Genomic DNA, 27,569 nt, shown 5'->3' on the forward strand with positions numbered 1-27,569 from the left:
GAATTAAAAAATCCACGTTATTTACGTTTGACTTCTACCACTCTCTGTATCTGACTGTACGAGAAAAGCTGTCTTATTTAGAGACACTACCTTGGTAGTAATTCACAGACTGTGTACATCTGACCAGAACAAGTTTACTGTGAAGACTTTATTTTGCACCGTGAGGTTTCTGACACGTAGTCACAATTTAAGAATCCAGAGATACAGAACACATGAGCATTGTGTGTAAGAGAGAGAATAGGAAGTAGAAGAGTGGTTAATGAGATGTGTGTCTATGTTTTAGAATCTCTACGCACCGTCTCTGACGTGAGTGAGAGCTGTTTTCAGGGCATATGTTTACAAGAGAAGGCGACGGCTCACTTTTTGTCAGTTTGTAGAATGCACAGAATTACAGGGGACAACTAAGCCTGGGCAGTTGAAATCTAGGCAGTAGCTGTTTGTTAAGAATGAAGAAATTCTCCTATCTTAACTCTTTGTATATGTGTTTATAAATGGCACGGAGACAATGTCCTGTTTGAAAGCGAAGTTTCTGGAGGAAAAAAAAATCTGAAACAGCTGCACATTTTATTGAAATAGAATGCATTTTTGATTAAAACTATGAATGTTTGTACTCCACAAATTTGTCTCTCATTTTTACTGGGGTTTTCCCTTGATTGTGAAATTAGCTTTTCAGGTTATATTTGAACATAGACCCTTTCCACAATCAGTCAGCAAAGACCACTATAAGCCAAAGGATAGGGTAAATGGCACTGTGGGAGGAAATAATGGTCTTTAGGTTCTGACGCATTTAAAATCACGCATAGATTGTTGCTCATCTCTGGAAACACTCCCTAATTACAGAGAAATGCATGAGAACTGAGAATGAGAGAGAATCCTTTTACTCAGGCGTATGCAATTCAAATTAGAACGTATAGATGGAAAAATACTGAGTTCTCCCTAGCCTTTTTAACCCCCCTCAGTTAATGCCACCTCTTACAGAGGTACATTTGGGAAGTGGCTCAGTGCTTCCTTTTATCTGTTAACTGTATGGGAAACATAACAGAATTGCACCACAAGAGAGAATCAACTGTTTTGAAAGGACGACTGACTCAAGCCCTTTCTCAAAGTGGCGTGAAACTGCTATAGTATAGTGTTTTCTCACACATTATCTAAGTCACTTATCCTGATTAGGGTCGCGGGGGGTGCTGGAGCCTATCCCAGCGCTCATAGGGCGAAAGGCGGGGAAACACCCTGGATAGGTCACCAGTCCATTGCAGGGCAGACACACAGACAAACTCACACATTCGTACCTAAGGGCAATTTAGTGTCTCCAATTCACCTAACCTGCATGTCTTTGGACTGTGGGAGGAAACCGGAGCTCCCGGAGGAAACCCACGCAGACACAGGGAGAACAAGCAAACTCCACACAGAAAGGAGCCTGGCCACCCAGCCAGGAACCAAACCCGAAACCTTCTTGCTGTGAGGCGACAGCGCTACCCACTGCGCCACCGTGCCGCGCGTTAGTGTTTTCTCAAGTAATGGTAATAGGTAATGCCATTTAAAATGATTATGTGATGTTTAATAATACTTTAAATGTTGTAAAATTTTGGGGGGAGCTCCAGAAAGACGTGCATAATAATCTATTCATATTGTATTCATATGTATTTCAAAAAGTAAGAAAGAAAGAAATACAGCATTCGCAGGTGTTCCTATCGTGCACTGTCAGAGTTGTACTGACAAAAGTATCAAGAACAATGTAATGCATTACTTAACAAGCAGTGCTATCTCTGAGTGCCTGTTATCACACAACAAATAACATGGAAAAAGGAGACAGAGCAACTGTGATGTCCTGTTTTTGTCGTTGTTATTGTTGTTTTTTTGGGTGGGTGGGGAGGGGCGGGGGTTATAACGGTTCATACAACTTCTCCGTTTAAAATTGTGAGGAGAAAGATAATCAGAAATATGATTTATTTGATTTATTTGACCCTTGATTTATAGCATGCACTTTCCTGTATATGGGGAAGGTGTCATTATGAGGAACGTCCCACAGTCATCACAGAGGGGCCTTGAGTATCTTTAAACATGTTAGCTATGACATAACACGTTCCTGTCAACATGAGCTACTACTGCCTCGGGTAATTCCTCACTGTTATTTAAGGATATTCAAACTTAGTCAAAGACAAAATACAGGTACAGAACTTTTTCCCCAAAGACAAATCAAAGAGTTGAGTCGGTAAATTTAGACAGATGTACTGAGTTCACATGTCAGCTCTGTAAGATGGGAGAGGACCTAATGAGCCTGACTAAGCCGGCACTGAGAGTGGCGTGCTTCCATTTGGAAATTACACCGAAGGGGATAATTATTTCCCTTCTAATCGGAAATACTAAAATCTTAGCTAACCATTATCCCCAGTTTAGATTATGCCCTCTATGTTCATTATGCCCTCTGATCTGAACGGTAACCAGCATGAATTTTACCCCTCATTTTAATCTGTCTAGAACTGGGGCCATGTACTTAACTTCCAGCTGTACTACACAGACAAGCCTGAAAGGCCTGAAACTGAAGTACTGATGATGAGTCTAGGAGGGTTGTTGTGTTTCCATAGACCTTAGTGACTACCAGTATCAGTCCTTTGGTTCTCTGCAGGTAAGCCTTAGCTGTTTAAGTAAGACACATATTTAACACGGTCTTTGTACAATATTTCAACCGCGCTGATGAGTCATGCAGCCGTTCTTGCATCTGGTAGGCTCCTGCTTGTGGCTGGCAGCCAATCACAGATGACGATTCAGTCACAGAGACATGCCATTTAGTTAACCTGTTAGTCAGCAACAGTTGCCGACAGCAAGTGCGGAAATACACAGAGCAAAAACTGACAATTCAGTCCTAAATGGAGGGATGAATTTGCATTTATTTTACCAACTCATGCCAGTGCTGTGTCTGATTTGCCAAACTACTGTTTCAATTAACAAAGACTGCCAATAATATCAGGTGCTGCTACAGCACTATACATGCTAACTTCCACATGCTTTCCCGTAAACATGCTTTCCCGTTCACTACCACACTGACACATCCCACTAGCAGTTTGGAATTTGTTGTTTGTAAACACATTTATGACATGTAGGGCCATAATTGTTGTTAACTGATGTCAGTTGTTCATTCCTCATTCATTTACAGAATCATAATTCACCAAGATATGGGAATATTTTTGCGAACAATTTACAACTATTATCATGTAATTGCAACTACAAGCCCCAAACACTGTTATTTTCCAAAAGTGGAGCTAAGGCTCAACACTGAGTCATGGAAGTGAGACCTGCTTCAGTTCCATCAATGAGTCTCTCCATTGTTTCCACTGTGCCCTTCTCCCAGCCTTTCTCCACCAGACGGAGGCAGTTCACCGAGAACAAGACACGTCAAATAGCAAACAGCCTCTGTTCTCTGGACACACAGAATGTGAAGCTATCTGTTTCAAGGTTGCAGCTGAGCCCAAAACTTTGCTTGAGAGGTGGTAGGTTTACATCCTGTCAGAGGTTATCTTGTATGGCCTGTAACGGCTGACAGGAGGCTGTTTTTTCATTGGGAACAAGATTTTCAAATAATGCAGATTTCATTACACATTTCTGAGTAAAAATGAGAGAGAATTAACTTCTTTGAGATTTTTTTTTTTTTGAGTAAACAAGTAGTTTGTTATGGTTTTGCTTTTATAAAAATGAACTGTGATGTTAAGTGTACAATTACATTTCAGTTGTCATTTTTATGTTGCATTTTTTTAAATAATAGTTTGGGTGGCAAAAAACTGACTACGTAGTTATTTACTTCCAAAATGCATGTCTCAGAAAAAGAAAGTTGTCCTCCAGTCAAGAGCCAGCCTGCTTTGCTCCATGAAGAAGGATGAAGTAATTTGAAACACAGTTTGTTGCACATAACATTTAACAACTGAAAGTGACCATGTTATTTTGAAATGGTTCAGACGCAGAACCAAAACAATAACAGTAAAAATGTAAGTTGTAGACCAAAACAAATCTGTTTTTGCTATTGTAAATATGCTTTTTGTGAGGTGCTCCGCAAACATCCAGTAGTTTTACAATAATGCAAGGAGAACTTTTTTTTTTATTATTATTATTAATCACAACATGGATGACCCTGAACAACAAATAAGGGCTAGAATAGTTACAAAAATTACATTCCGAGTTGTTCTGCATATGCTATGGAGAGTATGTTACACATTACCAAAAATGAACAAACAAAGAAAAAATCCAAATCCAAGGTGTAGCATCTTCATGTGGTCCCTCTGATTGAAGACCGATGAACATTGGCACAGAATGGAAGCATCATGAGATGATTGGAGAGACATTGGCTTTTCTTAAATACATTTTTTCCCTACTAAATTATATGCAAGTGTTTTACCACCAACACCACCCCCCTTACTTCACAGATGCCATTTTAAACTATTATTAAAAACATTCTATTATTACTTAACAACTGAAATATCTTTATTCATTTTTGTAAAGTAAGGTGCTAATTACTTGAGAACTGTTTTATTACATAAGACCATAACACTACATATTACTGAGGTTCACTTCCTCTCAGTGCTTTTCCAATACTATTCATTATAAATTTCATTAGAAATGTCTACTCTGCAATTACACCAAGACCCAAACCACTTCAGAATTGCCGTTAATCCATTTAGTAACTAGACTGCAGTGATGAAAAACATGAAATTCCATTCCAAATTTTTTTGGATGAATTAACATACATTGTGATGTAACGTGCTGAAACTGCAATGAAGACTCTGACACCAAAGGAAAAAGTGTTCAAACCACAGAACAGTCATTTTGGTACTAAAAGGTAGAAGTGATGAGTAAGATCGTAATTGCTATATCACCCCCTGTCTAAGCAATATGTTCACCTTGTTGTTACTGTTACATGAGCTACATTCAAACACTGTCAAACACACCCACACATACACAGTGCAATAACACTCTTCCAAGATTAAGCTTTGCTCTGCCTATACCGCATTTTTACTTAGTTACACTTACACAGGCTATATCCTTCATTTACTCTCTCTCTCTCTCTCTCTCTCTCTCTCTCTCTCTCTCTCTCTCTCTCTCTGATAAACTTACATCTAGAGGTTTGACTTTCATTCTGTCTCCCTTAATGTCTCATTTTGTGAGTGAAAGGTCATAAACATGTGGGTTTGGGTCATGTGCTCCTCCTTAAATCAGAGTCCAGTTTCCTCTTTTATTCCAAACTTCCCATTATTGTCATTATTCTGTTACTGATAATCTTTCATGTTCCTGTTCTGTTGCTCAGTCAACATGTACTTTTTTATATATATAAAGCATGAATAAAAAATGAAAGATTGTCTAACAATACCTACTGTCTGCGTAGGAGCAGTGGGTTTAGCCATTTGGTAAAACTATTCACTATGTCTTATGATCGTCAGCAGTGTAAACAGCTAAAGTTCATTCCACATGTGCTTTTGAAGCCACATTCATTATTGGAGCTAATCTAAACCTGAAACAAGGCTGGTTGGGGTAGCACAGTGTGTATATATAGATCAGGTGACTAAATCCATGACTGTGCTGCCCACTTGACATTAATGAAACTGAAAACCCCAACTGGACCATTGTGTACTTGCTTTAACGTATTTCCATCTTCGTCTTTCTCTGATTCCTTTGTTTACACTGTGAGACAGTTCCCCTTATGACTCTGTACTTTTTCATGATTCCTTTGGAAATTTCACTTCTGTTGCTCTCATATATAAATACAGGTGAGTTTGAGACTTTTTCTCAAACACACCCAAGAGTCTGTCGCAGTGCAAGAATTCTGTCATTAACATCACAAGGTAGGAGGGTTTCAAAGAGTTTGTATGGTGTGATTACTGATTATGAGCACCTCCTAGAAATGCTTACTTTATAAAAGAAAAAAAAAGTTTAATCAGCCTGTAATGTTGGATTTAATATGATTATGACTCTATTAAGCTGGACTGACAATGTATTTTTCATGCTCTTGTTTAGAAAATACTTTTTTTTCTTCTTTTGCTTCAGATGAAATCGATTATATGCCTTATCTTGCATATCATCTTTCTACATATGGGAGATGGACATTCACAGAGTTTCATCATGCCAAATGGTAACTTTCTGAGTCCCTCTAAACTCGTTTCTTTATATTTTGTTGAAACTGATTCGGTATTAAATTTCTGATAAATATATGTTAGGTGTAAGGGTTTACATTACAATTACGATCAGAGAAATGTCCTTTTTTGCCAGGAACTACTTACTTATCACATACTTATCACAATATTAAGATTTAGATTCAATTGGATTTTGTCTCGATTCCCCTAATTAATAATTGTCACATCGCGATGTTAAAAGGTGTGTTGTGTTTATGATTTGTCACTGTCTGTTGCCTCTTAGTGCTTGTCGTGAAAACCGACCTTACAAAGACTCCAATATCCCATGTGTCTTTGCGCTGTGGGGCCCAGCTGAATGGCACAGAGGTCCACTGGGAGAAGAACGGAGTTGCTTTGTCACAAATGGGGAACCACATTACTGTCACTGTGGTGGAGATGCATGGGGGAAACTTTACATGTTATGACCACACTACAGGAAGTTATCTCAGCCATACACTGGTGCTTGTTCAGCCACTTAAGTATCGCCCCATGATTTTGGTGACGTCTCACCATTCAGGTACTCCCTGCGGCATTTAACCTCAATAGTTTATCATGTATAAGCTGTTATATAGCAGAGTTTACTTATTGATGGTATTTGTTTTTGTTTTTGTTTTCATCCACTTAGAACACATTGAGTGTGTATCAAAAAATTACAGCGGAGAGTTTCACTGCTCATGGAAATGGAATCCCATTCGGAACGGAATGGTAGTGTCCTTCAGCGCAATGCGGTAAACACTTTTTTCTGTCAAAGCATCTGCCTAGGAGTATTAATAATAATCTGTTGTTATTGCTGTAATGTCTGTCATATCTGTCAGAAATACTGAATGAACATTTACTCAGTCATTTATCATCATCATTGCCATTATTTATATGATATCTGGAACAAAAATGCATAGTTCTGAATTTTAGCTTGAGAAGATCAGTGGATGGTTCCATATATTAACAAATGAATTTCCTTAACTCAGCTCCTCAGGTGAAATCAACTGTTCCCTAGACAGCGATGGCTCTGGGCTGACCTGCATGGACCCAAACCAGTGCCCTTACGCTGAGGAGAAGAATCGCATAGACCTCACCCTATTTGTCAGAAACAAGTATCGTCTAGAGGAGTACAGCAGGCGCTTCTATCTTCATGAAATTGGTGAGATCACAATGATCAGTTTGGACCTGAATGTTGGACCCGCATTCTCGTTGGACACGTTAACAACTTTTAGTAGTTTGAAATTACTATAAATGATATGGTCATAATTTCATCGATCTAACCCAGAGGGTAGTGTGGAACTGATATGTTCCTTAGTCTTTTCAGTTTTGTTTGAAGGATTCAGGGTAAAGAGCTAGGTTTGGGTTAAGAACTGTACCAAAGAGTCTCTAGGAGATCAATCCTGAAGCCTTTGTTGATCTATAGATCAGTTAGTGTAAATGACTGAATATGAAATGGTTAGGCATACAGAAATGATGATGCTACTCTCTCCCACAGTCAAGCCAGAGAAAGTGAACATCAGCAGGGTTAAGGAAGGTGAATTTGAGTGGCATTATCCAGACACGTGGAACAGGCCGTGCTCATACTTCTCGCTTGTGTTCGAAGTGAAAGTGGTGCCTCTTGGGAAGAGCTGCGGTCATGAAGGAGGCAACGCTGAGGTAATGACCGATCGTCGACCTTCAATTAGCGCTGCTCTACGAGTTGGGATCAGTCCTTATCCCCCTTCTCCTGAACTGTTCTGACAAGTTTAAAAAGACTGAATGAGCTTAAGCAATATGTATAAATGCATCTTAAACAGACTGGCCAAAAAAGTTTAAAAGGAGAAATTTAGGGATTGCACAACTGTCTCAGACATTACTTCTGGTTTCTCCTGTGTCTCTTTGCTGAGTTGACGCTGCCGTTTGAAAAAGTTAGACCTTTCCTCCGCTCATCTTTTCGCATCATCTGCTAAGACAGAAATGCCACATGAGCATAAGCTAAATGAAGGTTAATGTCATTTTTCCTGCCCATAAGCCAAATAAATTCAGTGTAAAACTCCTACATGCATAGTCCAAGGACATTTCCTTCCTTTTGACCAACTCTAAGGTTGTTTTCACTCTTGGAACCTTTAACTGAACTTGGAGCAGTTCGACTAAATTGTCATGCATAGACGAAAGCTTCAGATAAACTCAGATCTCTCTGATGCAAACCACATTCAATCTCAGAGGGTCGTTTTGAGTTCGGTTAGTTTTAAATCCGAGCGATGGCTCTTTTTGTGTGTGCACTGTGAACAGGATGCTCTTTGGGTTCACTGCTTTTGTGCTTCTCTTGGAAAGCTGCTTTTGGCATAACAATTTTTATCCAGACCTGAAATATGCAGTACGAATACAAAGTACACTGAGCTGCTTTTTCATTTTTCACCTCTATGGTCACTTAAAATAGGATTAAGTTTAGCTCTTTTCTTCAAGGACTCTACATGAAAACTTCCTAAATCTTTTTAGGAACACCATATTTAGTATATCAGTTTTGTCAGTGTATTCAAGACTCCACAATCTCTCTCTGATGACCTTGTTTTGTGTCTCTATGTGTATGTGTGTGTAGGTTATTACATCAGAAACAAGTTTTAAGGTTGATGATAACTCCGCATATACCTTTTGTGTGCGGGCCAAGGATCCCCTCACCAGCAGTGCAATTTGGAGCGACTGGAGTCACTATGAGTGAGTAAATAAAGCTTTTTTTGTTGTAGTCCTCACCTAACTTCAATAATCAACACAGTACAGATTATAAGTCTCTGATTTTGGACATTTCTTTCATAAAATAGATACATGTTTAAACTCTAACATGTTTCATTCTGACCCCCAGAGTGAAAAGACATGGTGCCTAATGAGAGTATGAAAAAGTAAGTTATTTTTTTGTTTCTAGTTTTGCATATATATTTCATGGACTTACATGTATAATTAGTGTCCTGGCACTAACTGTCACCATCTGCTCTTTTTCTAAAACTTAGGTCAAATCAAGAACACAACATATATTTTCATGACAGTTCCTCAAGTTCTTCAATACAGACGACAATTTCTCAAACATGTCCCAGAAATATATCAACATCTAATCTAAATGCTGCTGTGTACTTACTGAAAAAAAGAAGAAAAAAAAAATCTGCATATGTAACTGTCACGTCCAGGCCAAGACTGTGGCAGTCCATTCCGTAACAGATGACTTTAGATATATTTAATGAGTTTAAACATGTGAATGTACTGTATATATGAGGAAAGAGCAGGGAGGTAGATTCATATAACTTATTTATAATTAATGTGACATTTTATTCCATTGTTTGTAATAAATATCAAAAAACAGTACCTTCTAGCCTTAAAAAAAAAAAACCTTTTAAGAGGGAAACTGCTATTTAAAAACTATCTACATGTATTTTTTTTTCTTTCTTTTTTTTTTTTTACTATCTTTGTAATAAACTCAAGCACACAAAAAAACATATTGCAAAACCTTTGACTTGTTTTATTTACATTTCTGAAACTTACACAATCTGGTACCTGTTTGAAATGACAGCGCACAAAGTGCAGCTCAGGGCACACGTGTGAATATTCACTGTCTCTGAGCTACTGCAAAATCACACACACACACACACACACAAAAAATGGCATTAGGTAATGACAGGGAGAGAAAAACAAAGGTTTCAACAGGTTTGAACATTACTCAAAGCTAGGGAATTTACTTTTAGCGTGCTCTCAGCTTGCTGGTCTTGAACATATATACAAACTGCTAGACAGCAATACAGTGATGGCTGTGGGCTACATATGAAGAGCTGTAGCCACTGGAGAGGGTAAGAGGAGGGAGTGAGATGAAGGACAGGAAGAGAGATAGGACATTTACACACAGAATTGCTACTCTAGCATTAGTTGTGATATGAGAAAGCATTTAATGACCAAAAAGACTAATGACAAACATCAAAACAATCAACTGAAAAATAAATCTATAATAAATACTTCAGGTTTTGGTACTTGTAACACACGGCACAAAGTTAAGTCTTTGCTACCAGGCAACCTGTCTCTTCTCTCAGATACCGCTTAACCTGGCCGCCCTGTCATAGTACACAGATTATTTAGCAGTCTTTTCAGTCATGATAAGAAAATGCCTGAACTGAGTTCTCAACCTACAGCTCTGTTACTCTCTTTCTCTTTAGCACGACACTCCATAAGCCATGATTTTTGAATAATTGATCGATTGTAACAGTTGGTATAAGAGTCGTGTTCCATGCAAATGATTTATTCCTTTAACAAAAAAATGAATGAGAGACCAGGCCCACTAAGTTATTAATTAAATAGGATTTAGTGTAAGATTATACTGCAATATAAATCAATCCCAAATATTTATTTTCCCAGTAAACCTTCCAGTTTCAATACTGAGTATGACAACAGTTAGTTGCCTGGCAAAAGCTTAATATGGACTATTTAACAAAGACACGTTCTATAAAAAGAAAGAAAAAAATGTATTCTGATGACACTGCTGGATCTGATTAGATACCATGAAACATAATATGCATTTAATTCCATGATCAGACTCAAGTCTAGAGGTAGTTGATCAAATAAGTATATATGCTCTATATTTGTTCTTTAACTTTTCCAGTCTTTGTTATCTCCAAATGTAGTTGCTTGCCATAACAATTCTGTTATTACATCAGCTTCTAGCCCCAAAAATGGGGCTGCATTTAGTGCTTTAAGAAACACAATGCAACTCTGAAAGAGGGCTGTATAAAACAAAAACAATTTAAGTTGTTACTAATTTTATAAAAAAAAAAAAAAAAAGAAAGAAAAAAAAAAAAAGAATCGAGAACCTTTTCGGTGAGAAGAAATGGAAGTATAATGACCATTTCACAAAGTAACTCTCTATAACAGCCAGAGCATTCCCATGTGAGCACCACAGTATCATAGGTTTAGTCAACTCCACTTCTCATTCACTTAACTATACAAAAAACAAGGGAGAAAAAATAGAAAAGATGTTATGTAAAACAACAAATACACCTCAAAACCCCAAAACCCAAACAGATGAGGCCACTCTGAGTTCAAGTTGACTGTCCAAATGAACTTTTTCTCTGGGGGAAAAAAAATCTTGAGGTACTTAACACATAATGTTTTTTTCTTTCTTTCTTTTTTTACGCGATGCTGTGGGGTCCCACAAAAAAAAGAAAAAAGAAAAAAAAAAAAAAAAAAAAAAAAAAAACAACGACACAACACGCTGTCCATTCAGATGAATCCCGCGGAAGGTCGGGCGGCATTTCCGACCATGAAATTTACGTACGTGTCTCAGGCAAACGGGAAGTCTACGGCTATCAATGCAAACACACGCTCCAAGTATCATGAAGAAGGGGAACAAAGCAGCATAAAGGGTTTCATCCAAACAACTTCCTATACGTACAACACGGCACTACCACTCTCAGAGCCTCCTGTGTGTGTGTGTTCTTTTTTTTTTTTTTCTCTTCTGTGTGTTTTGTCACATCTACACAGCAGAGGAGGGAAGAGCGGGGGGGGGGGGGGGGGGGGTAGTTGGGGCGACTAGAGAGAGGAGTCAGAGCTAAAGTAGCCATGCTAACCATGGCTGACAGCATTATTTACTGTGCAGTCTTTTTTTTCTGTAGGTACACGTGAATAGATGTATGATATTATATGAGGGTATACAAGGAGTCAGTTTTTCCCAAAGATGAGAAACTGAAGATGGCAAAACCAAAGGAGGAGAAAACCCGACACAGTAAACAGTTTTCACTTGGTGAGGGCTTTAGTGTCCAGCACCACCCTTTGTTTAGGAATGACCAATAAGCTCACGTCTTTCCCCAGAGCCTCATTGGCTCTGTTTCTTTGACAGGTACCTGGGGGTTGAAAAAAAAAAAAAAAAAGAAAAGAAAATTAAGCACACTGCTTTTTTCACACATTTGCTTTCTGTCATGGATAATACCTTTAAACCACTTTTTTTATTATTATTGTTTCGGGTTTTTTGGGCTGAACTCACCTTTCCCAGTGTTTATGATTGAGACCTGAAAAGTCTTCGAGTTTGGCGATCTCTTTCAGATAATGAGACAGCTTGAAGAGCTCCCTGTCTTTTTCTCGGTTTAAGTGCGCCTTCATGAACGGTTTGATCTGTAAAAAGAGAAGTGTGAAACACAGATTCAGAGTCTGGAGACTGTCTGACTCCAGCATTCATGGGAAAACTGAGGGGATGTACCATACCTTCAGCCCATTCTGTGGGTTCATAAGGAAGTTCCGGCCAATATCATCAAACATAACGGTGTTCTTCTTGTTGTAAAAAGCGCTGTATTTGCCCCATATCACCCCTAGTGGCTTCACCTGGAATTACACACGAGGTAAACTGGCTACAAATTTTCAGTACAGTGATTCTCAAACCCTACTATCAATTTCATCACTTTGTTCATTATTTATTAGTCATTTCTACTACCCATGGGCTTGATATTAGCGGACATTCATAATAAAATGCGGCAAAGTTTTAAAAGAACGAACACACTAAGTGGGATGAGACATGTTGACTGTGTGGTTCAGATATCTGACCTCCACTACTCCCCTCTTGGGTGTGTGCACTGTGATCATAGCACCACTGTCCAGCATGAATGTAATCTTGTAGTTGGGGTTATCTATCACTCCCAGCTCCTTGAGAGATCACAAGATATGAAAACAGCATGAACATCGGAAAATATTGCAGGTCTTTCAGCATCAGCAGAAACAACTAGTGGTGAGTTAATCTACTGTACATCAAGTTCTCATTCAAAAAGGGCACCACTGCAGTCATGTTTTGAGAGAACATCGCCCCCTAGTGGTAAAAAAAAGGAATGTTAAAAAGGACATGACACACTGCGACCATATAGTCACGTACTCTGATATTTGGACTGATTTTACACTGCAAAATGTAACCTCTGAGATAGAATCTTACACAATACACCAAATTTCTTAACTGGACCTACCTTCATTTTAGCATCAATCCACTTCATACTTGTGGCAGCTGAAAGGTGGAGACAAACAGAGGTCAGACAAGCAGATTTAAGCTCTTACACAGACTCTCAACATAGCTAACACAATTTTTCTGAACAGGTGAAAAATTCTTACACCAAATGACAATATCGTAGTCCTCGTATGCAGAAGCAAGGAATTCGTGAAGAAAAGGCCTCATCAGCTCCTGCCCCGTCTCTGCACAAGACTTGTGATCTGTGGAAAACACAATACAGGCCTGTGCATCACATACTATTACTCTACACATGTGTGCCTTGCCAAATTTACACTGATGAGTCTACTAAGAACTCACAAACGTAAATGTGCGGTCGGAAAACCTTGTGCTCATTCTTATCTGATTTGCTGACTACCTTGGCTAAGATTCGCTCACAGAGCTTCCTCTGGTCAATTTCAGAGCTACAGAAACAAACCTTTTTTTTTTAATCACATTTATGTGGTTGGTCATGCAGATTAGTGAAGAGCCACATCATTAACATAAAACACTCGACTTAAAATGCACTCTAATTGAGCTCTATTTCTCTAATGCAAATCCATTGTCCTAATTTGCTCTTTAAAAAGCTTAAGGAGCACGTGAACATACCAAATAGTGTGTAATCCACATCAAGCACAAGCAATCTCTTCCCCTCCCTTGGCGGATTTAACTCCTCAATTTTGTACTCTTTGACACGTCGCGCTATCTTGGCCAAGTTCTCTTCCCTGCGTGAGACAAGGGAACCACCGACAGTAATACATCATCACAGTGTGACTGAGCACAAAGTCATTAGTAACGGTCTAAAGCAACTGAACATTCTTTAAAATATTAGTTTGTCATTTTCCTCTTCACTTAATTGATTCATTTTACACTTCTCATCTTACAGCTTCTAGGCTAGAATCACCACCTTCTTGGATAGTGGATTAAGTTGCTAATCAAACATTTTCTAATATTCCTACTAGTTTCTGACATATTAATGATTTCATTTAAAAAAAAAAATACTCTTGGCATCACACTGTGGGAATGATCAGAAATTCAAAATTCCTCAGCGTTCCCACACCAACAGCTGATGTCATCACAACGCTCCATACCACTCAGTCTAGAGTAACATGCGGGTTAAAGCAATACATGTAGTGGTCTAAATCAATATAGTCTTTCTTCTTGTTATTATGAAGCTGCTCAGTCTCCTTTTTTCATGGCTACACTCCTCACTCTATCCTCCCAGCCATCCTATCATATCAAAATGCTCTCAACTCTTTCTGCAATTTACTCTTCTTCATTACTACTACAGAACTATCGCCCATTCCTTCCTGTCTCTTTTCCCACTCATCCATCCATCCATCTCTTTTATTCATGGTTTTATTTACTACTGGAATTGTTACCGTCACTATATTTCCATTACATGGCATAACTACTGTTACCCCTTTTTCAGTTCTATCCTATTCTATCCATCATAACTCTCTCAACCTTGTCATCATATCATGATTATTGTTCCTTCAACGCCGTTACCTCATTGCTCAGTGTTGTCTGGTCAACATACTGGGCTCACCTGAAAGTACTACATGCTACCTTTTCAAAGTACTCTTCTTTCTAACTACGACAGAAGTATTCCAAAGTATCCCCTATAAGGTCTCGAAATGCTGCTATAGCTGCAGTGTGATTGGCTTGTTAAGCCATCTTGAGGTTTATTTTCAAACTTTATATCCAGGTACACCCTAACTATTACCCACCTGTTTGCTACTTCAATCACCTCCTCTTCAATGTCAAAATCGTTGACAACATCATCATTGTCAGGTGGAGGGGCCAAAACGTCTTCCTTCATTTAAAAAAAACCCAAAAAACACAGAGACGCAATAGAGTACATCAGCAGATCTTTACCTTCACTGACAAGCACTGTCAATATGGTTATTTCAGTGTTAAAATGTAATTAGTGATTATACACACACAGAGAAGACAGACACTGAATTAACCCTGACATTCAATACTTGAGAAGATCTGAACAGGCCTGTGCAGTGTAAGATCATAAACACACCAGACACTCCTCTCTGCTCCCCATCATCATGATCTTAGTGTTGGGCTTCAGCTTCAGGGCTCCCAGTTTAATGTCATCTTCAGCCGGTTTACCTAGAAAACAAACCCGTGAGCAGAGCACAATCTCTCAGTGAGGTACGATTATAACTGAGCTGGACTGTTAGCTGGCTTCATCGTTTCTATTGAGGCTTTTCACATCAGTACATGAGTACTGAACAGTCAGATAACTAGGCCATTCAAAACAAGAGATTTTTTCAAACTTTGAGGTGTCCAAATACAACCACGTTTATTAAAGAAAAGTTTGTATGGTTCCTTCTTAAGCACATATAATATGATTTGTATCAGCCCCTGGGACATAGTATAATCTCTCTGGATGTTAATGCATCCTACCTTTGACTTTTAGACCCAAGAGCTTTTGTCGCTCTGGGAGAACTCCGGTGAGAGATTTGATTGACTGCTTCAGATCAAGCACCGTATCCTCTTCGGACAAGGTACTAATTGAATACTCTTGCCCTCCCCATTTAATTATTACTGACACGGACATGTTGATGCGAAAACCCCTGGCTGTCTGTAGAAGAAGAGCATTTAATTGCAGTGCAACATATCCTTAAATGAAAAGCGGGTCAAAGTACAGTCACTGATCCAACTGCAACAAAATAATACCGTCTCTTGAAGTAGCAGGCTGAGCCGTTTTTTATAGTCCATATTACACTGTTTAAGATAAATTCCAAATTTATTCATTGTCAAACCAATATGAAATGCTTTGCAGCTCGGCTAATGCTTACCTAATGAATATGCACCAAAGAAAAAAAAAACACCTAGACATCTAAGCTACATCACACACTTAATCCATGCCCTACATTCATGCATTTGATGTAGCGTGGTGGTTAGCCAACTAGCTTATTAGCAAGCTAACGTTACTGAAGCTATTTTTGACCTAGAAGTCCACTGGGCAATGTACCCTACTCCTGACGCAAACATAAATGGCTGCCTCGCTGGCTAATAACGTGGTACTCTAAAATTATTTTGATTTCATACAGCTTCTCTGTTCAGTGTGCTGTGTGCGATAGAAAAAAAGAAAGATGTACAATTTACCAAAGAACTGTTCATTCAACGTTGACTAGCTAGTCATCAGTCTCCCCGTGATGCCCTGTCTGCCCGTGATGCCTCGGTTTGTTACCAGGCGCCCTCAGTTTTCAACTTCCTGTGAGTGTAATATTTGTAACGGCCGTCGGAGGGAGACAGAAACTTGGGTCAATTTGACTTTTAAAGTCGTGATGATGCAAACAACACAGATACGCAGTGCAGACCAGTTGGCAGATGCGTCGCATCTCGAATCAAATTAATAACCGAGTGCGATTGCAAACTAGCTGTTCAAAGTAAGAAATGCCTAACTGGAAATTCGAATCGAGTTTCCCGTGGCCCCAGAAAACCCCCCCACTTTTGTCAGAACTTTTTGTCTCAGTATGTAACAGAGCGATTAATTTTATTCTTTCTCAGGTCTCCTACTACTTTAATTGCTGACGAAGTAGTGCACTTAAGAAGCTGTGTCAACCTGCTTATCTTGGCGATATAATCTCTTTTCGAAGACAACAGAATATTTAATCAATCGGAATTCTGTCAAACCACTAAAAACAGAGGTGTGTGCAACTGTTATTCAATTCTAATAGCATGACAGTTGCTTCTAAGTGGTTAATTTTCGGAATTGTCAACGAGACTACAACCACAACAGGTAAACAACGAAAGTGCATCATACTCCGTTGTTTGCACTATTAGGAATCTATAATTAATGTGTGTTTATAGTTTATACTAAACTAACGTCTTGGTTGGTAATTACGGAATTGGGCAATAGTTTCTGTTATATATTATGTGTTTGACATGTTGAAAGGACAGTATGGCATGGGTTGGAACACTAAAATACTTTAGAGACCTGAGTAAGTGGACTTACATCGTTCAATTGTGTCACATTTTCAAAATTAAGTGCAGATAATCAAAGCCTCGAGTAAGTCGACTAGCAGGAAAAGTGCTTCTTAGTCTAGCTAGCCGTTCGTTAGTGAGGGAGAAGTAATACATATTTCGGTCTCTTAGCGCTAACTCAAATTAAACTTATCCATTAGTAAAAACATTATCCATTACTAATGAACCATTAGTTACAGATTTCTGTGTAGAATTTTATGACTGTATTGGCGCGTATAACACATTGGTCGACCTCACTTTTTACGTCAGAGTTGACCAATGATCTAATTGGTTAAACAAAGTACCTCCTCGCTCAACTTCACTTGGCGGGGCTTTTAGTTGTCTTACAACATTGCTGGGTACATTTTGTGCAGGCTTTGCCGGTGCGGTACGTTCAAGGAGCTTAATAACTACATGCAAAAATATATTTTTGTTTAGAAGATAGTAGAAGTAGCTATGGCCACTCCTCCTAAGAGATTTTGCTCAACTGTGGACTTGGACAACAGTTTTGAAAAAAGAATTAAGAAGATTTCCATTGAGGGAAATATTGGTGAGTTTATAAAAAAAACCTAATGAAACTGATTCTCTGGTTTTATGTCAGTGGTAATGCAACCTGTCGGTATTTCTTGTCTTGAAGGCTGATAAATGACTGAGCAGATCAAATGGATGAAATGGACTTTTATCAGTTTTGTGTTTTAAGGTTTCAAAAGCTTGGCGCCAAAACATTACTTGTGTTAAGCGGGAATACGCTGGCTTGCTTGCTTTCCCTACGTTACACATGTAACATGATGAATTGGTTTCTTTAATCATTTGTTTCGTTCGTTTAATTCGTCATAGGTTGAATCAATGTACATAAGATAAAAAGAACTGTAGCTGCTATTAATACATTTAAAAATGTAAATGTTATTCAGTATGGTACATGGTTTGGTGAGAGAAAATATCGATCGTGTCCTTCCATACAGGAAATGGCCACACAGAATCAGAGCATTATTTTACTAATTCAAATGAAAAGGTTAGCGGGTTTTTATCCATTAAGATTTTTTTTTAAAAGGGGGGGGGGGGGCACAGTGGCCTCTGATTGCTGAGTGTATACACTATTATTTGGTGACTCGTTCCCATGATGCATTGGATAGCATGTGTGGTCATCATTCTGATGGCTCTAGTTGAATCACTTTGGGTGTGTTTTTCTCAGCTTCCCTGTTGAAAATCAGTATAAAGACGTACAAGAGTGTTTTTCATTCTTGTAGATTTGTAAGTTCCTAAACTTGGAATCTGAGGATTAGCCATACCTTCATGTCTCAGTAGGACAGTAAAACGAGAGTTTCTCAGTGTTTGATAATGATCAAATATGAATGAGACATTCATTGATGCAGTCTCTCAGGGCTAGGGGTATAGCACAGCAGTCCTGATAATGTCAGAAATATTCTTACTGAATTTAAGCGTCTTATTGTGTTCCACAGCGGCCGGAAAGTCGACGTTTGTCCGTATGTTGGAGAGGACGTCAGAGGAATGGGAAGTCATTCCGGAACCCATTGGGAAGTGGTGCAATGTGCAGACCGCAGAGAATGAGTGCGAGGTACGATTTACGCCCTTGCCTTCACTGCAGACAAAGTTTCACTACATGTGTCTGTTCACATAAGTCCCTCACTCAGCGCTCTCTTAAAAACCTTCAGGAGCTCAGCACGTCCCAGAAGAGCGGTGGTAACCTACTACAGATGCTGTACGATAAGCCCGGCAGGTGGTCCTACACCTTCCAGAGTTACGCCTGCCTGAGCCGCGTGCGTGCCCAGCTGAAACCCCCCTCCGCTAAACTCCAACAGGCTGAGAAACCTGTCCAGTTCTTTGAACGCTCTGTTTACAGTGACCGGTATGTGTCGGACTCTTCTTTAGTTATACAAAGGGTTGTAGTCATGATGCTGTGGGTGGGATATTGAGTTGTTTGTGGTTTTCATTTGTTTGTGGTTTTCATTTGTTTGTTTGTTTGTTTGTTTGTTTAGGTATGTGTTTGCTTCAAACCTGTTTGAGTCAGGGAGTTTGAGTGAGACGGAATGGGCCATCTATCAGGACTGGCATGGCTGGCTTCTCTCACAGTTTGAGAACGAGATAGAACTGGATGCTATGATCTACCTGCGGGCTGACCCAGACGTGAGTGTCTCCTCTGACATCGTAATCATAAAAAAAATCTATAAAATTATGATTTATTTTATTAAAACGATATGTCTCTTAGATTGATGTGTTGGAATAAATTGCTCTTATTTATGTAATTATTTATTTTATTTCATTTAGAAATGTATGCAGCGTCTACACTTCAGGGGGCGTGAAGAAGAGCAGGGGATTCCACTCGAGTATTTGGAGAAACTTCACTACAAGCACGAGTCTTGGCTGTACAACCGAACCACACAGTTAGTGCTGATTTTTCTCTTGGCCTATACCAGGATAATGAGCCATATCACTATGCCATGATTTACATGCATGTAGGAGTTTGTATCTCTCCCCTTCACACCAATTCCATTTGCATCTAGATACACAGTCAATCATACAGTGCAGGCAAAAGTTGTCTAACCACGAAATTATTCCATACAATGCAACAAAATGCAATTAAACTGGGTGCATCTCTTGCAGAATCCGATACCTATAAGTTTGAAAGCCAAAGCTATTTACAGTTTAGGAACATAGGTTATGGGTGAGGAACGTTAAATAGGTCCATCTTAAACATAAGTCACTGTGTATATTTTCACACACATTCATAATGCTTTTCCCTCCCTTTTTTTTTAATAAGCCAAAGAGTTCCCAAGCTTTAGATTGCAAGCTGGTTGTTGGGTTAAATACTGTATTCATGTCTGATATTTTAGATTGGGCATACAGTAACAAGAGTGTAGGTGTTTGTGGTGCGACAGTCATGAAAAGCCAAAGACTAAGAAAAGTTCAAAACTTTAAAAGAAGCCAAACTGCTCAGATTTTCAGCATCCTCACACCCCTCTACCTCTAATCATATATGTACAGAAAAAAAACAGTGCTTACTTTCACATGGGCCATCAATGTGCAAGGAACCAAAGACTGGATGCACTTCGACTCTTAAAACTATGGTCAACATTCAGCTGACAGTTATTCCTAAATCAGAGGCACATTGCCTATTTGTTATGCTAAAAATGCAACACATTCTGCATACAAATTGCACAGTCACAGCTGTTTCTCAATATGAAATCTAAGTTAGGTAATCATTTTGATTTCCATTTGTTCTGATGTGTTTGTATTAATCAGCCCCATACGGAAAGGACATGTTTGTCAATCATTCTAAACATGTGGGGACTATAGTGATAATGTTTTGTGTGTTGACAATGATTTCCTTAATTTGTGGAAATCCTGTTGTCCTCTTATAGGGTTGATTTTGAGAACTTGAAAGAGCTCCCCATCCTGGTCTTGGATGTCAATGACGATTTTAAGAATGACAGAATTAAGCAGGAGAAATTGCTTGAGAAGGTGAGTACATAGACACCCGGTTTGACTGGTTTTTCTATAGTGGCTCATTTGAATGATCTCATTTGGCAGTATGCTCATGTTAACTCTCACCCTCCTTTGTTCTCTCACAGGTAAAGGAGTTCCTCAGCACACTCTAACCTGCATGGGACATTTGAACAGTTCAACCACGCACACACTTTTAATAGACTGTACAATTGAATCTTCTCACCAGGTCACCATCGCCATTTCTGTTACTTGGGCTTGAAGAACCCTGAAATCACCACTTTTATGGCTCTCATTACAGCCTCACAGAACCTTGACATAGCATTATGTATTTTCAATGATCTGGGAGGCTCTTATGATTTAATGATTATGTTCGAGACAAAACATTTGTCTCAACATTTTTAAACATTTTAAACTTTTTTTTTTTCTATGGATGTCTTGCTACTTGAGGAGAAATGAGATTTAAATTTTGATTTAGTTTTCCTTGTTAATTCTGATTGTATATATGTATTTATATTGTCATTAAAACTTGCATATTGTCTGATTTTACAATTACTGGTCAGCAGTTCCTTGCATCTTTGCATCAGAAGTGCAAAAGAAGGTCCTCAATGGCTAAGATCATGCAGTTGGAGTTTTCAAGTTTGGGAGGACAAGCAAACCTAACCTACATAATTAGAGACCGTAGTTACAGGAAGTTTTCTGGGAATATTTTAACCATAAAATAGTTGTGTACATTTGAGTTTATACATCTATATTGTACATTTTGAGAACCGCTTCCTACAGATACTGAATTAATAATGCACAGCTGAATTTAAGACATCAATGCGTCTTTGTCTGTTGATTTACCATTTAGTAAAAGTGCCTTTGGCAATAGTAAGCTGTTAGTCAATGGTAACCAGTCAGATCTCATAATGTGAGCCACATGTCTATACAATTTCCTTTTTGCACACTTTGCAGTGTTAAGTATGGGCTTACCTGAGTAATGACTAACTTGCTCACCTTGACCAATGTTACTCATGTAACTCAGTGTTCCCATTGTTGTCTTGGTTGCGTCTGATCTGTTTGTCTGGAGGAACAGCATGTTAAAGGCAAGATCTGGGTGCTATGCTGATGCCTGACACATTCACAGTGATGTTATGTTACTAGGTGATACATTTTTAGAAGAAATAAATTACTGGAAACTTTAAACTGAGGATGTAAGGCAACAGAAGGAGTACTGTTTTTAGTAACACTGAAGGTGGAATGTATACAACTAAGAGATAAGGTTTCCAGTCAGTTCAATTTTATTGTCATTAACACAATGTGCAGGCACAAAACGGGATGGCACATAGGGACATACATGGCATAAATACAGATAAAAAAAGAAAGCACAAATATCAATAAAAACAGAAGAGTATCATATATGTACAAATTTGCATTGAATGGGGCAGTATGTGTCAAGTATACGTAATAGGGCTGTGCAAGTGGCATTATAAACATGGCATTGTAAACATATGGCATTATAATCATATAGCAGTAGTGCCTATGGTTTGATCACTTGCTGAAACTGAGTTTAAAATTAGCTCTTACAACAGACTTTAAAGCCCGTTCATTTGTTCCAGTAGGTTTGAAAGCAATAAGTTCAGTATCGAGGGCTTTGAAATCTAGAATCTGTAGTGTCTACGTAGAAGAAAAAAGGGAGCGGATACCTTTGTTGCACAGTGAATACAGTGGATATCTTGAATGCCATATAATAGCATGTGTTTAACAGTCAGTGTAAATGTTTTGAAAGTGCAATAGTGCAGTGAACAATAGATGAACAAACGAAAGGTGACGGAGATAGAAAAGAATGGAAGATTTTAGTAACAAGTAAAAAGAGTATGTTGAGCACACATGGTTGAGTAATTTAAGTGACAGGGAATGAACAGATAGAAAGAGGTAACAATGGATGCAGCAGAGGGAAAGAATGAGCAGCTGAATAACTATACAGCTATAAGGCATTTGTGAAAGGTATAGTGATAGTAACAATTGTAGTAATATATTAAATCATTTTCATTCAGCAGATAGATAATTAGAATGGGTAGACAAGTCGAAGTATTTAAAAGGGAGGATCAGAGATAACTTAATAGTAATTATAAAGAAGAGTACATTCAATAGGGAGTGTGGAATAGTTTCCAAGTGAGACAAGTTATGTTGAACAGACAGTGTAAAGCAGTCCAAATGAACCTAAAAGTGAGCATGGATGGAATGAACGAAACAGTAGAACAAAGGGTAACACATTTGCTGAGCAGTTATGAGATACTGACAAAACAGTGACGCTAACAGTTGTAGTACTTGTGTTTATTATGAATAATACATGTTTAATATATAGACAGGAATAGATGGATGAGTGGAAAGAAAAGGAAAGAGGGAACGGACTATATTTTGTAGCAGTTGCCAAGAAGAGTGTGCTGGAAAGAAGGTGTAGAGGAGATAGAGGAATAGACAGGAATGGAGGGTGGGCAAAGGCACTGAGGAAAAGACAAGGGAACTTATTCGTAAAAAAGAAAGAGGAGTATATTGACTTAGAGCTCTTCATGTGTTGCTTGAGTCATTCTAGCTGTGGACCGAGTGGTAGGGGGCATTGTGAAATCATTGGCTACAGGTGTTGGAATGTTGATGAAGACTGAGTTTTTAGAATGCTCTATGGGCATTTCTTCATCACAAAAGCCACCTCACAAAAATGGTATTGAATATTTTTTAATAATCCTTTTCTTTTTTTTTTAATCCATAATTAAGATGATGTTGGAAAGATAATAAATGGACTTTTTCAGCTTATGAGCAAGAAGAAAAAGAAAAAATATAGAACACAAGTAATTTGGCTTTTTCAAGCCAACTGAAATAATTTGCGGTGTGATCATACTGGCTGATGGAAGCTCACATTACATCGGGTGAGGCTCCATTTCAGAGACTAAACCTTGAGGAGATCCACTGATAAACACTGATTTTCTTGGTATTTAAGTCTTTGATAGTGGCAACTGTATCAGAGTGAGAGCATATGAATGCCCCTTCCTTATACCTACTTATAGCTATAAGGTCCACCTCAAATGAGAGGAAAATCATTTACAAAAGAAGAGAAAAGAAAGGAAAACAAAAGAAAAGAAAAGAAAAGAGAGATACAACAGACAGCACCGTTCTTTTCGGATTCAACCGTTTTTCAAGGATTGATTGTTGTTAATAAAATTCCCCTTCACGATGATGTAAATGGCTCAGATCCTACCTATTCCATTTTTTGAGTATGAACTCAGACAAACCCATGGAGAGGAGGCTATGATAAAGATACTGTTGTAACTATACAGCCAGGCTTGATTAGTCAAAAATGTTCAAATAACTGAAGGGACAGACAGTGGAAAATGTGGTTGAAATCCTGTGACAATGATTTAACTATACTTTTTAAACAGATAAAAGAATTATTTTCTCTCAGCCAAAAATATTGATTAATTAATTTTTGACTGTGTAGTTTTCAACCATAGAAGACCTGTGCTGTTAGTAAAACATCAGACAAAGATCAAGATTAAAGCTTTCCCGCACAAAATCTAGTGCCTTACTAGAGCTCCTAACTTTTGCTGGTTGCTTGTAACTACTACCAACCAAACTCCTCTTAGTTTGTTTCTCAAACTTTTCTCATACCAGAAATATCCTTGTCACTTACATGGTAATTAATTTGCTGAATTTCTTCATCTTCTGTATCTGCTTTGTAATACAACAACAACTACTACTACTACTACTTCTGCTACTACTACTACTACTATAGTAGTAGCATACACACACACACACACATATATATATGTGTGTGTGTGTGTGTGTGTATGTATGTATGTATGTATGTACTAATCTCTGTGCACCTAAGCTGTCTATTGCACCAGAACTTCCAACATTACATATTTTCCACATGAGCACTAATAACACTCTCTCGCCCTGGACCCATGTCAGGAGCTTAAGTCCTGTTCCCCAGACAGACAAGGTATAAGGCATCTGCCAGATGTAGAGCATTCAGCCTTCTATCAACATGATCAACAGGTACTGATATGATCATCAGAATCACGAAATGATCTCTTTAACCCTTCATGCCTGTTTGCCTGTCTGCCTGTCTGCCAGCGTGCATGTCTGATCACAGCCACTCCATTGTCTGCTTACTAGCCATATTGCCCCCACCCTTACCTCCTTCCCATTACCACTGAACTCCTACCAAAATATCTCTTATGAACTGTAGCCCTCATTCACTCTGCACATACACAAAATGTTCTTATATTTCTCTTACATTTTTTTCTCATTTCTCTGTGAATTAAACTCATTATACTCTTATGCCAGTTAGAGGAGGATGATCTCCAGCTCTTGAGACCATCATTCCTTGTGTATTCTTCCGAGTGAGTCTATTATTCCTCTCCACACTTCTGTATATCAAAGCCAAAGGTAGTCAAATGTTTTCCTGTTACCTTAGGTTGTTCACTGATTGTGATAACATCCATTGAACAAAGCCTTACACAAATACAACTGAACCACATAGAAATTTCTGGTCTCAGCTTATCCAGACAATGACAAATAATAAATTATCTTTGATGACACCAAATCTACTTTCTTCTGCCAGAGTTCATAAGCATTAAACACTACAGGGCCAGTACTCCACTCATTATCCATCCTGAGAGGCTCTGTCAGATATTCTCTGTCCTATTAAAAAATGCTCCATATCTTTAAGTCTTTGAGTGGTCTAATCTATGTTAATTACTATTACTTGTAATGCCTTGTACATGCTTGAATGTTTATGCCTTAATTGAACAGATTTACAGTATGAAACATAGTGTACCACTCTTTCAGAGTAGCTAAAAATGTAGTGATATGATGAAAATTCACCTCAGATAAAAACAGAAATACTGTGCACCTGCATTTATGCATTTTGATGGACTTGATCTTTTGACTTGAACATATGATCCCAAGCTAAAAAATCTATGTTTTATTCCACAGGCGTCAAAATCCAGTCCTGGAGGGCCATGGCCCTGCTGATTTTCTTGTAGACCAACTAAATAGAATCTCTGATTGGCTGAAGAGTGTCCACACCTGTTTTCAAGGTGAAAATCAACAGGTAACTAAGAGGTAAAAACAAAAATCAACAGGACCCCGGCCCTCCAGGACTGGATTTTGACACCCCTGTTTTATTCTTATCTTGAAACATTCTGAAAGTTTGAGCTTTAGTTAATAGCATACTTTTTGGGTGAAGTGAAAAAGGTGTAACAAATTGTCCAATAACATTCAATGACACATGTGCAAAATAATTTTAAAATGTTTAAGAAGGAGGACAGAGTTGGTTTTAAAATGCCTTAAAGAGGACATTCAGTTAATTTTAAAATGTCTTCGAGAGGACATTTAGTTGCCTCTGTACTGTCCCTTTGTGCCAGAGTCAAGCATTCAGCAAAGGAGACAAAAGAGCAAACATGACAACACAGACATAAACCAGAGGGAAGGATATGATCAAATCAAGACTCACTTTGATAGCTAACAGTGAGCAGTCCTAGAATGTCCATGGTACCAGACTTTGTCAGGATAAGAACTTAGGTAATATGAAGGGGTGAAAGCTGATTTGGGGAGACACAGTGAGTGATCGGTACAGTATGTCATTATATACAACTGTGGAACTCCTTCCTGAACATATGACAAAGACAGAGCTAGCTAAAATATTTTGTATAATTCTGTGACATCTGTGCCACTATGTTCCTCTACAAGGATAACTTGAATCAAGATAAGTGTACATATATTATTTATTTATTTATTTTGCCTGGAAGTTGTGGGATTGTATGCTCAGGAGGGGAAAAGCATTTATGTTTGTCATTCCATGGTTGTTAACTTTGTAAAAGCTTAAAATACAGTGCGACGTTGCAATTAATTTGAGCAATTTTACAGTAGGTGTTACATGTAATTATTCATTAGCTTGTCTTTACGGTGGCAGAATAACTGTGTTAGAAATTGGCTGTCCTTAAAAATGGCATTGAAATTCTAATAAGATTCTGACAACTCTGTTAAATATTTGTTACTTCACAGGGGCAGCGTTTTAAAGTTGCCTGGTCTGTTGGTATATAATGGTAAAAGTGGAACTCCTTTAAGACAATATTTGTTTTATTCCTGAACCCAAATTAACCTCTAATTTCTGGATAAAGACAAAAATAGGCGTTTCGTAAGGGTGGGAATTTATGACAGGCGTGTCAGCGTCCAATCGTCTTTTAAAAACTATGTTTCCTGGCGTTAAATCTTAAAACCCCCCTGTAAACCTACCTTGACGTCGCATGCTTTCCTCAGACTAGCAGAAATTTAAACCAATCAGAGTTCAGATTCTAATTCTATAGACCAATAGGCTTCAAATATTTTGAGGAGAGGTGGGTCAATACTGAAATGGAACGAAAGTAGGGTAGGTTGTTAGAAAGTTAATGGCTTGGGGGAAAGAGATTCTCTTCTCGCTTCGGGAGAGTTTGAGAATTTTTCTGAAGTAAAACGTAATTATTTTAAAGCAATATAACCCCAAAGAACGTGAAAAGAAAACGTTACCTTTACAAATATATATATATCTTAGGGAAGTATGCAGGATGCAGTAGCTGGGACGGCAATGCTGACGGACGGCTTCGAGGACGAGATTGACTCGGTGACTCCGCGCTCCCAAGCGTTAGGGATGGGGGTTGGAGCTACACCAGGAGCCGGACTCGGAGGCCTCGGGATTGGTGTCGGCGGAAAAAAAGTACGCTTGTTTGGCGAGGCTGGTGGGCCTGCCGCAGACAGACTTGATTTCAAACTTGCTGCCGCAGCAGTGCTTTCCTCAGGCCCAGGATCCGGCAGCGACGAGGATGAGGTATCAGAGGTAAGCTGGCTAGCTAGCAAGGTACGCTGGCTGTTCGTATTGGCTAGCTAACTAGCCAGCTAATAAGCGAGGGTGGATAAGATTCCTAAACCACCCAAAACCAGTCCCTTCCCCGAATTAACTGCAAACCCATAGGTCAGCCATGCCCTCTCAA

General features: G+C 38.6%; 4 protein-coding genes across 7 annotated transcripts in view; 3 read left to right on the forward strand and 1 right to left on the reverse strand.

The window, feature by feature from the left end:
- The first annotated feature begins 6,105 nt into the window (after window positions 1-6,105).
- On the forward strand, window positions 6,106-8,832 carry il12bb (interleukin 12B, b). Its single transcript, XM_030783057.1, has 6 exons — window positions 6,106-6,115; window positions 6,400-6,672; window positions 6,781-6,883; window positions 7,121-7,293; window positions 7,630-7,803; window positions 8,726-8,832. Exons 1-6 carry the CDS (start codon window positions 6,106-6,108, stop codon window positions 8,830-8,832), a joined length of 840 nt encoding a protein of 279 aa, XP_030638917.1.
- Window positions 8,833-11,874: 3,042 nt separating this feature from the next.
- Window positions 11,875-15,682, reverse strand: ublcp1 (ubiquitin-like domain containing CTD phosphatase 1). Its single transcript, XM_030782770.1, has 10 exons — window positions 15,529-15,682; window positions 15,140-15,231; window positions 14,838-14,923; window positions 13,717-13,832; window positions 13,233-13,331; window positions 13,091-13,128; window positions 12,681-12,779; window positions 12,345-12,461; window positions 12,127-12,254; window positions 11,875-11,986 (listed from the first exon to the last, which is right to left on the reverse strand). Exons 1-10 carry the CDS (start codon window positions 15,680-15,682, stop codon window positions 11,959-11,961), a joined length of 957 nt encoding a protein of 318 aa, XP_030638630.1. The 3' UTR covers window positions 11,875-11,958.
- A 1,868-nt stretch (window positions 15,683-17,550) lies between these two features.
- Window positions 17,551-20,711, forward strand: LOC115818848 (deoxycytidine kinase). Its single transcript, XM_030782345.1, has 7 exons — window positions 17,551-17,644; window positions 18,555-18,670; window positions 18,768-18,961; window positions 19,092-19,239; window positions 19,381-19,496; window positions 20,475-20,574; window positions 20,685-20,711. Exons 1-7 carry the CDS (start codon window positions 17,551-17,553, stop codon window positions 20,709-20,711), a joined length of 795 nt encoding a protein of 264 aa, XP_030638205.1.
- A 6,341-nt stretch (window positions 20,712-27,052) lies between these two features.
- The window catches only part of ankhd1 (ankyrin repeat and KH domain containing 1), a 32,172-nt gene continuing 31,655 nt past the window's right edge, over window positions 27,053-27,569 (forward strand). For all 4 annotated transcript variants that reach the window (XM_030781015.1, XM_030781016.1, XM_030781017.1 and 1 more), the window contains exon 1: window positions 27,053-27,415. In XM_030781015.1, coding sequence (XP_030636875.1) covers window positions 27,140-27,415 — 276 coding nt within the window. In that variant the 5' untranslated portion in view covers window positions 27,053-27,139. The remainder of the gene's footprint in view (window positions 27,416-27,569) is intronic.

The sequence above is a fragment of the Chanos chanos genome, chromosome 8, assembly GCF_902362185.1.
Source record: "Chanos chanos chromosome 8, fChaCha1.1, whole genome shotgun sequence".
Taxonomy (NCBI): Eukaryota; Metazoa; Chordata; class Actinopteri; order Gonorynchiformes; family Chanidae; genus Chanos; species Chanos chanos.